Here is an 11043-nt window from a genome sequence, read left to right as displayed (position 1 = left end):
CTGCGAAGCAACAGTCACTCTGAAGGAGAAGTTTACAAAAAGGATGGAATTTTTTAAATTACCTTCATACGTTAAACCTAAGCAGCGATATCGAACTGCTTTTAATATGTATCCACCTAAATTTCCTCGACTGCCAAGTGCTGAATTTGGTGTGGCTTTTAGCCCTCCATTTCCTGACTGGTTCGTTTATGGGGACTTTATAAAAATTCTTCGACAAGAATCTCAAAAAAAAAGCTAAACGAGTGGTTTCGACTAAACACAACTTGGACAGTTTTAAAGGGCACCTTCATATGGCATAGAAGACGTTCATATAGAATCTGAAATTTATGAAGGTGTGGAATGCGAGGTTTTTCGACTCACTCATTCTTTTGGTCCTTACTTCTTTATTTTGCAATAATCTGGTCCCTTTTTTCAGCTATATGAGTTCCACCCAAGAAAACTGCCCCCACAACAAAGAGACCCACCGAAGCAAGGGAGGAGGATACCAGCAAAGCAACAAAAAAAAGTATGTGTATTCCACATGATGACACCTTCGACTTGGGCAACACTTTCTTGTTACTTAATATTCCTTCTCTTTTTCCTTTTTAGGCCAGGTGAAAGCCACCGTTAACCCCCAAGAAAAGGAAGCAAAAATAAATTGAGATCGAAGCCAATGACTCTGATGACGAGGACTTATCTCCAGATGCCCCTAAATGCATAAACAAAAGAGGAAGAAACAACTGAAGCTCCAAGGTGCTCCTGTCCACCCGAAAAAGACCAATATGTCGAAGAGGCCTCTTGCCCAGAAAACAACTGGTGTTGAATCTGAGCCTCAATCGAAGAAGACGCCAGAATAAATGGAAAGTGATAACTCCAGTCCCGGGGCTGAAGATCCTAAGGTAAAATGTCTCACCCTTACTTTGGACTAGATATATTCTCCTTTTGCCTTCGACTTACCCAATCTTTGTCTTATTTTCAGGTTGCTGCAAGAAATCTCCAACATCCAACTGTCACACTGATCGTTGTTACAATTCATCCTAAAAGTAGTGAGGCTCCCACCTATCATCCCACAACTCCCCTTCATTCTGACAAAGGATCTATGGGCGAAGTGAACAATCCTGCTGCAAAAGGACAGGAAAACTCTCCACCAAAAATCATCACCCAACATTCCCACACTAGCGGTTCTGAACCTGAGGATGAGCATAACGAAGATGCCCCAGTGGAAAGAGATGTCGAAATGCAAGACCCTAGGGAAATCCCTGAAGATGAATCTGAAGATGATTCACCCGACACTAACCAAGATGTGGATGATCTTAATAACGAAGAAGAAGATGATCACTATATGTTTAACTTCGATGAAGAACCCCCTGAGGACGAGGATGAGGATCAAACTAATGTTGGTGATGAAGAAAAGAATGACCCATAGGATCAACCAATACCAGAATAAACCAAGACCAACTCGAAAGTTGATGCTGCCAACAATGTCACAAAGCCTTCGACAAACATTCGCGTTGCCCATTCTCCTGCAAAATTAGAAGTGCTTAAACGAAGCAATCCATTTGAATATCTAAAGGTCGTCATTAGTGCCAAAGATAGCTCATCAGAGAAAAGTCCCAGCACTTCGACAGTATCAGGAGATCCAACCACAAGCCATTCTGGTAGCAAAGTGCTCCAGAGACTTAAAGAGAAAGCCTTCAACATTGACTTAATCCAACTTTTAGAAAACGACACCTCTGCCTCTTACATGATCAAAGATCTCCTAAAACAAATCGATGTCGTAAATGCCTCCTCAGAAGTTGCTGACTCAGTCATGGATTTAGGGTTGTTGATCGATTGTGTTATTGTTGACCTTGGTCGAATAAGGGAAACTTCTAACAAAATTCATAACAAATCAAACACTCAAACAGCAGAATGGGAAGCCGCCTCTGAATCCATCGTAAAAAATGCTGAACTGGAAAAGACTTTTGAGAAGAATAAAAAGGAGACCGAAGCTTGTGATAATAACATAAGAGCTTGGAAGCAATGAATCAAAGAGTTGTAAACCAAGATTGTCAGGGCTAAGGAGCGCAAAGAGGAACTCCTAAAGTTGGACGAAGACGTGTTGGCGAAAGAAGTGCAAATTGGTCTGCAACATGTGGAAAAGGCCCAAAAATTGAGGGAGGAGATTGACACTCTTAACGCTTACAAATCTAGTAGGGAACGTCGCTTACAGCTTCACAAATCGAAGTACCAGAAAATGAAAGAATCTCTCCCCTTTTAAATGGGTCGAAATTAATTCAAATGTCTGTCATAGTTTAATTTTAATGTGATAACTAAAGCCTTTTGTGGCTCTATATGTAAAAACTTGGCCATTTTGGCAAACTAGTTGATTTTACCATTATGGCTCTGACCCTTTTTCATCAATTATTCTTTCTTTATTTTTACCTCCTGAAGTGCAGGCTTATATTTCTTCAAATATTTCCCATTTACTCTCAAGATTCTTTGATCTCCAACTAATTCTTCGATTTCATATACGCCGTTTAAAAAAACTTGAGTGACTTGAAAAGGGCCTTCCCATTTAGGGGAGCATTTCCCAAATGCTCTATCTTTCCGATCCATGGGTAAAATCACTTTCCACACTAAATCTCTAGTCAAAAATAATATAACTTTAACTCTTTTGTTATAATACTTTTCTACTCTCTTTTTCTGCCTTTTTAATAATTCTAAGGCACCTAATCTTTCTTCGTCTAAATCGACTAATTCATCTAACATCATGTTCCAATAAGACTCAGATGGAATTTCATGATGCCTCTAAATTCTTGTTGATTGTAAGTAGATTTCGACTGGAAAAACAACATCATGACCATATGTTAACCAGAAAGGCATAGCATTTGTAGCCTCTTTAGGGGAGGTTCGACATGCCCATAAAATTTGGTCCAATGTCTTATGCCAATTTCTTGACTTCTTCCCCACATGCTTTTTAATCAGCCCAATTACCACCTTATTTGCTGCTTCGACCTGACCATTAGCCTGAGCGTAATAGGGTGTAGATTTTAGCAATTTGAACCCTATTTCTTTAGCAAACTCCTGGACTTTTCGACCAGTAAAAACTAATCCTTGATCCGTTGTAATAGTTTTTGGGATTTCGAACCTATAAATAATATGATTCTGAATGAATTTGATCACGATCTCTTGGTCGACATTCGTCAAAGGTATAGCCTCAATCCACTTGGTGAAATAATCTACACCCACTTGAATGTATCTTTGACTCTTAGATGACATTGTTAGAATTTCTCCAACTAGGTCCAATGCCTGGCCTCTAAAAGGCCAAGGTTTCACAATTGAATGGAGTTCGCTTGCAGGGACATGTTGTATGTTTGCGTGCACTTGGGACTCTTGACATCCTTTAGCGAATTCGATACAATCCTTAAGCATGGTAAGCCAATACATTCCTTGTCGAAATAATAGTCATTTCATCTTATGACCCACTTGATGTGCCTCACATGCCCCACTATGGACGCTAGAGAGGTCTATGTATGCCTCAGATTCACTAAGGCATTTAAGTAAGACTCCTTGAGGTGTCTTTTTAAACAATTTGTTTCCCATAAGAATATAGCTTAAAGCTCGATACCTGAATTTTCGTTCAGTAGATGATGTTGGATTTTCTAAATATTCCACTATTGGTTTTCTCCAATCTACATCTTCCAAATAATCCATTGTCAGAATCTTGAAATTCTCTTTGTTAGCATACCCTAACTTTGTTTCCTCCAAATCTGATGGGAAAAGTCTAGTCGACACTACTCTTCCTCTGACCTCGGTCACATCTTGTAATTTTTCTTTTGAAATTTTATATCCAGAGGCAATCTGAGCTAAGTCATTGGCCTCTTGATTCTGAAGTCGAGGTATATGTCAAATTTTTACCACTTCAAACTTACGTAAGAGTCTACTAGTTATCACAAAGTACATAATCAGATTTTCTTTAACACATTTGTACTCTGTGATTTGCTTTATTACTAATTCTGAGTCTCCCATAATTTCGTCTCGAGTTCCCCCCAATTCCAACAAGACTTCTAGGCCGGCTATTAGAGCCTTATACTCAGCCTCATTGTTCGAACAAAGGCCTTCGACCTTATACTGGAATTTTGTTGGAATTTTGCTAGGAGAAACGATTAGTATCCCCACACCTATTCCATCTTTATGAACAAAACCATCGAAGTACAACTTCCAAGGCTCAAACTCCAGATATTTTAAGGAGCTTTGTACTATGAAGTGGTCGACTATAAAGTCTGCTACCACTTATCCCTTAATAGCTTTTAAAGGCATATAAGTTAAAGAATATTCAATCAAAACCAATGTACATTTACCAATTCGACTATGTAAGATAGGTTTAGATAACATATACTTAATAACATCGAAATGAGACGAAACATACACATCAACTGGCTTTATATAATGCTTTAGTTTTGTACAAGAGAAATATAGACATATGCATAATTTTTTGACTATACTATATCTAGTTTTTGCATCATTTATGACTCTACTAAGGTAGTAAATGGCTCTTTCTACCCCATTTTCATCCTCCTGAGCCAACATGCTCCCTAAAGTTACATCAGACGTAGCTATGTACAATCTGATACATCTACTCCTACAAGGAGGTGACAGAATCAGAGGATGCACAAGGTAGTCTTTGATCTCGTCGAAAGCCTCGTGTTGCACTTGCCCTCATTCAAAGCCTTCCTGCTTGAGTCGAAGTAGAGGTGAGAAGGCTTGAGTCTTGCCACTTAAGTTTGATATAAACCTCCTTAAGAAGTTAATCTTGCCTAGCAACGACTGTAATTCCTTTTTTGTTAATGGCACTTTCGCTTCCATAATGGCCTTGGTCTTGTTCCAATTAATTTCAATCTCTTTCTTGTGGACCACAAAGCCTAAAAAATCCCATGCCTGCACATAGAAAGCACACTTTAGAGGATTCATTTTTAGACCATGTTTCCTCATTCTACCGAATGATTGTCAAAGATCTATATGATTCTTCGCTGAAACGAACTTAACTACAATATCATCTATGTAGATTTGCATAAACGTTTCGATGAAATCGTGAAAAATGGAATTCATTGCCCGCTGATAGGTTGCCCCAACGTTTTTTAAGCCAAAAGGCATTACTACCCATTCGTAGGTGCCTAACGCTTTAGGGCATCGAAATGCTATTTTTGGCACATCTTCCTCAGTAATGAAAATCTGGTTATATCCAGAATATCCGTCGAGCATTCTAAGATACTCTTGTCTTGCGGTAGAAGCTACTAGCATTTCTGCCACAGACATTGGATACTCATCTTTTGGGGTTGCAACATTCAAATCTCTAAAATCAATGCAAACCCTCAAAGTACCGTTCTTTTTAATAACTGGTACAATATTAGCAATCCATTCGACGTACCTGGTGGTGCGGATGAAATTTCATCTGAGAAGCCTTTCGACCTCTTCTTTGATCTTCGACAAAACTTTGGGTGCAAATCGCTTTGGGGTCTTCTTGATAGGCTTCTTCCCATGCTTTATTGGCAACTTCAGGTCGACCAGATCTCAAGTCAAACTAGGCATCTCATCGTAATCTCATGCGAAGAAGTCTTTAGAATCCTTCAGCAACTGGATCACTCGGGTCTTGAGTTCTGGGTTGATGTTGGCACTTACATATGTGGGCCTTTTGATTCCCCCTGTCCCCAAGTTGATTTCTACCAAGGGATCATGTGCTATCATCTTCGTGTTACTTTCCAGAGGTTCTTTTTCGAAACCCAAAGGCTCGTCATCATAGATGGAGTCAAGCCTCTGGCCTTGCACTTTTTCTGGAACCTTATCAGATGGTTCTGGATCGAAGTCCTTTCCAGGACCATCCGAGTCCATTTCTATCTTTTTGGCTTTGACAACCATGTATTTAACTTCGGCCTCTAAGGCCGCTTTCAATTTATTTTCGCCTACATAAGCCGAAATACTTTTTAATGTCTTCAGATCAGACATCTTCATTGAATACACTTCCCCAACCTATGGGTTGGATACCTTCGATACTTCCATAGTCGAAGTCCTCTTTGTCAAATACTTATCTATCCCATCGGAACCCGTAAGTTGGATGTAGATAGATTGAGAAAAATGCATTGTCCGCGGACGAAAGGTCGAAACCTGCTGGACTGCAAGGCGCTATGTGGGCCAGGTTCCTGTCGAAGTTTCTCATGTCCACATGGTTAAGCTTAGCCATAAAATAGCTTTGGTCCGCCTCTATATTTTCCACAATCCCATCGCTTCGCCAGATGGTGACCCTCTGGTGCATCGAAGAGGGGACTGCGCCTATGCCATGAATTCATTCCCTACCCAGCAACAAATTATAGTTGGCTTTTGATATTATTACCATGAACATTGTCAGCCTTTATATTATGCTGAAAGTGAGGTCAACTTGTATCACCCCTAATGTAGTTCCGAATTTCCCTTTATAGTTCGAGAGAACCATGTTGTGGGGCTTTATGTCAGTGTCATCTTTGCCGAACATTTTAAGCATGTAATGCGGCATTAAATTCACTATCGCTCCAAAATCTACGAGGATCTTATTTACCCTCACATTTCCCACTTTGCCTATGATAAATAGAGGTTTTAGATGGCTTCTCATCGACTCATCTGGCCTTCCGAAGAAAGCATTTTGCTCTTCCACACAACCATTGTTCATGATGTAATAACACACCGACTTGTGTTTTTCCATCTCCATTTCAGCCATTTCTTCTGGCTCATCGACCTTCATGACTTGGTCATATTCCCTAGGAAGGAAAGACACCACATTGCACGCAATGTCCAGAGAAGCGTCTGAATCAGAGTCGAAGTCGTCTATCACCATTTCTTTGTCATGATCAGACTTCGCCGCGAGCACCTTCTTTTGAGGAGATAATAACTTCCTTTCGACCAGCTTCTTTTCCTTCTCTGGCACCATGTTGTATTAGATTCAGGCTTCTCCTGTTCTGCAGCTTCTCTTTCGGCTTTCCTCTGTCGTTGTTGCCTTCTCCACTAGGATCGGGACATTAGGTTTTTTCCTTTATAATTCTCGGAACGATAGGACACTTGTTTCAAAGCCTGAAACTCTTTTCGATAAGCCATTGAGGACCCTCTTTTGACATCAAAAATTTTCCATTTTTGATGGTCTTGCGCTCTCCCTCCAGCTGGTTTCGTCCAAGTATCCCTAGGGGCTTCAACAGTAGGCTTATAGGTCGAAGCTCTGTTCGCCTGAAGAGGTGGGCCCTTTTGGTTTCCCCTTCTCGAATTCTTGGCTATTTCTAGGGTCCCTCCAATTTCTCCTCTTTTTGGCCTGTTGAACCCCCTCGAGGTTCTCGACAGCTTTCCTGTCGAAAACTGAACTGCACCTTGGACACATCATGACTTCTGACCTTTTCCTCTGGCCCTATGTAGGAATTCGACCAGGCCTTCTACCTGTTTGGGGTAGGCCGTTTTGTTGTATTCCTCATGTTGGAGGCTTCCTTCGTCTACCTCCATTTTGGAGGTTTTTGGGGTCATATCAAAAATGTTGACATCCTCAGTAATGTTTAACTCTTGCAGCTTAACTCTAAGGCCCTTAGTAGCCTCAGTCATGTCCACGTGTATGAAACCTTAAGTGGTCTCATTTGTTGTGAAACTAACAATGGTTCCCTTATTGAGATCCTTAGTGACTTCTCTAGTGAAACCCTCAGCAGGTTTTGTTGGGACCATTTGATGGGGATCCTCAGTGACCTCTTTAGCAGCTTCCTGTTTAAAGTCATCATCCACTTCGACCATGCCGGCCTTCTCCCCATATTCTTCAGAAATTTCCACCATGTTGATCATGGAAGGTTCAGTATAATGGGTATCATAGATCTGAAGAGGGTCGGTGTCGATCCTCATTGGAATCTTTCATTTGTCTCCAAACTAGAGCCTTCCGTCTCTTATAGCGTTTTGCACAAGGTCCCTGAAAAGAAATCATTGTGAGGTTTTGTGGCCCAAAAAATTATGACACTTACAAAAACCCCTCTTTTTTCTTTGTTCTAGAGGTGGAATTTTAGCGTCATGAGGCACTATCATCTGGCCATCTTTAATAAGTAAATCGAAGATTTCGTCACATTTAGTGACGTCGAAGGTATAAGTCTTCTTAGGGAACCTAGGATCCTTGTCTGGTTTGACTGTATTTTTTCCACTTGAAGGAGTTAGAGCTTTGTAGGAATAAGGTGGTTTTTGCTTCAGTTCAGCAAGGTTGATTTCACCCTCGTCGAAATCTACCTACTCCCCGAACGTTTCAGGTTCTTCAGTACCTAGTTCGACATAGGCTACTTTATCCTTCCTATTGTTTTTGTTTGCTCTGGCTTTCTCAGCCTTCAAACGTTCCACCTGTCAAAATCTATTGGCCAACCGGGCCATGTCTCTCAGGTATTGGATATCCAACTTTTTCCTAATAGAATAGTCAAGGCCACCAGCAGCCATTTCGACCAACTCATGCTCAGGTACTTTCGTAAAACATTTTGCCTTAAGCAGACGAAACTTGTTCAGGTAATCATCTATTGACTCAGTAAACTTTCGTTTGATACTGGCCAATTCTTTCAGACTTATCTTTGACTGTCCCATGTAAAATTGCTCATGGAACAGTCTTTCCAAGCGAGTCCAGGTATCAATGGAGTTCGTTAGTAATATGGTGAACCACGTAAAGGCGTTCTTCGTCAAGGAACTTGGGAAGTATTTTATCCTAAGACTCTCATTGTTCGCAATTTCCCTTGCCTCTATGAGGTATCTAGCCATATATTCTACAGTGGATTCACTAGTATCCTTAGAAAACTTGTTGAATTTAGGGACCTTCCACTTTAGGGGTAATTCCGCCTACAGAACATACTCTGATAAAGGGGACGTATAATTTGGCCTATGCAGGCCAACATCTACCCCATTTCGCTCCATGATTCTTTCGACCATGGTTGTCAGATTATTATTTGTTGCCATATCATCGCGTCGAATTTGCTGTATAAGTTCATCAGCACCTTGGTGCCCATTTGCCAACATTACCCGTGGCTCCCTTTCCCTTGGGATTTGTTCCAGCCTAGTGGCTTCAACTCTAGGTGGTTCCACTCTTGTCCCTTAATTCACCATGTTCGCTTGTGGTGAATTCTATGGGACTTGGTTAAAGGTAAGGCCATCTTCGATGACTATTCCTTGATTCTCTCTTGTCCATCCCCTATGAGAGTGTCGAGGCAGCTGTGGGACACCAAAGAAATCTGTAATGCGCGTCATTTGCGCTGCCATTTGTTGGCTCGTTTAGGTAGTATCTTGGATTAATGGGTTGAATATTGTACCCTTTTTTGGGGCCAGCATCTGGACCATTTCATGGTTACTTTCGTCCATTTGTTGCCTCAACACCGTTGCGGAATTATTCGTCATATTCGACATCTAGGTATGAAGACCCACTCCTAAAGGCTGGTTTCGACCCAGATTGTTTACACCAGACCCAGATCCCTGCAATGGCGAAGATACATTCGCCAGGGGGTCCTCATATGTCGACGTTGAATTATGTAAATTCGTCATCATCGTAGTTTGCATGCCAAAGGGTTGTTCGTGACCATTCGCTAGCATCGGAAAAAAGCTCACATAAGGCCTAAAAAATTAATTCCCCTTGGAGGGGGTTCCTGGTGGACCCTGTGTTCCTAAAGGATTCACTAGTGGGACTTGTGGGCCCATATAAGATAAAATAGGCCCACTATAGGCCCTCGAATGCACGGGTGTCAAATTTGTCGTGGGTGGTACCAATTCGGCAGCAGACGCCGCAACCGTACTTCCCTTTGGCGCTGACGTAGGGGTGGTTCTCCATTATTATCTAGAGGACTCTGACTATCTGATGGATTCACCATTCTCCTCGTGTACCCTCACCTTGGTCTATCTTCATTGGTTGTGGCAACTTTACCACTTCTCAATAACATGCAACAGAGTTATACAAAGAGATATTGAAAAATGAAGAACGAAAATTGATTTTCAGAAAATACTATCACTAGTCCCGATGGGCATGCCAATTTGTTTACCGTGAAAATTGGTAAACAACCGCTGATCTTCCAAATTGCAGAAACTTTGATAACTCACAAGATCGACCAGATTGATCCTAGGACATGTGCTATTGTTGTAAAAACTTATATATAAGATGGACACTTCGACAATATCCTTGAATAAGGAATGCTTGATTAAAACGTTCTTAAGAAAATAAATGGCAGAAATGCAAGTGAAGTATAAAACAATGCTTGATAAATGACTGGTAGTAAAAGATAATTGTTGAACAAGAAGATGTAAATGAACTTTAGTTGATATAAATATAATGGTGTTATCAAACGTACATTCTCAATTGTACTTTTATCTCTACACACTGGATACTTTGAGTAAATATGATTGATTGTATAGTAATTTTAACACCCTAATCCTTAACACTAGGACGCCTATTTATACTAAATGGAAATAACTATCGCCAATGGATCTCCTCCCAGGCATTGACACGTTACACTCGGCATGTCTTCGACTCATGAGAACGTTCCACGTATCCTTTCTTATCAAAAGTGGATAAGAATGAAATGCGGTTACTCCTTTGTCATTCAAAATTCAAATATATGTCGAACAACACTTTCGTCGAAGTAATATTCTGAACTTGGGATTATCCCTAAGTTTCACATTCATCTTCCTTCACAGAAGGCAGATTTCGACACTTCTGAGTTTCACATTCTTTTCGACACTTCTTTGTGTCGAAATCCTAGATAACTCCAAAGAGCATTCTTTTTCCTTATTTTATCACATCTAACCCGATGTCGAAATTCCCACCAAACAGAATCTCTCCATAGAAATAAGTGCTTTGAGTCTCAAACTATGAGCGACTCATAGCTAGTCACAAATCAAGTCGCAGGGGAGTATCATGCAAATGAAGCGTAAATGATAAAGTATCTTGTAAAGGTACATCAGTTATCAGAATATTTTAAAGTCTTTGAGATAACATATGTGCCTTGGAAACAAAACTCTAGAGGAAATCTCCACTCAAAGCTTACCAGTACCAAGAGATCAGGACATAATCGATCT

At 40.6% G+C, this 11043-nt stretch overlaps 1 protein-coding gene across 1 annotated transcript; it reads left to right on the top strand.

Annotated features, from left to right (window-relative positions):
• The first annotated feature begins 836 nt into the window (after positions 1 to 836).
• Positions 837 to 1405, top strand: LOC127094067 (uncharacterized). The gene is made up of 2 exons (XM_051032937.1): positions 837 to 878; positions 959 to 1405. Exons 1-2 carry the CDS (start codon positions 837 to 839, stop codon positions 1403 to 1405), a joined length of 489 nt encoding a protein of 162 aa, XP_050888894.1.
• Positions 1406 to 11043: the final 9638 nt, after the last annotated feature.

This window comes from Lathyrus oleraceus, chromosome 6 (assembly GCF_024323335.1).
Source record: "Lathyrus oleraceus cultivar Zhongwan6 chromosome 6, CAAS_Psat_ZW6_1.0, whole genome shotgun sequence".
Classification (NCBI taxonomy): Eukaryota; Viridiplantae; Streptophyta; class Magnoliopsida; order Fabales; family Fabaceae; genus Lathyrus; species Lathyrus oleraceus.
Note: the sequence above shows the minus strand (reverse complement) of the source record. Positions and strands in the feature narration are given on the sequence as shown.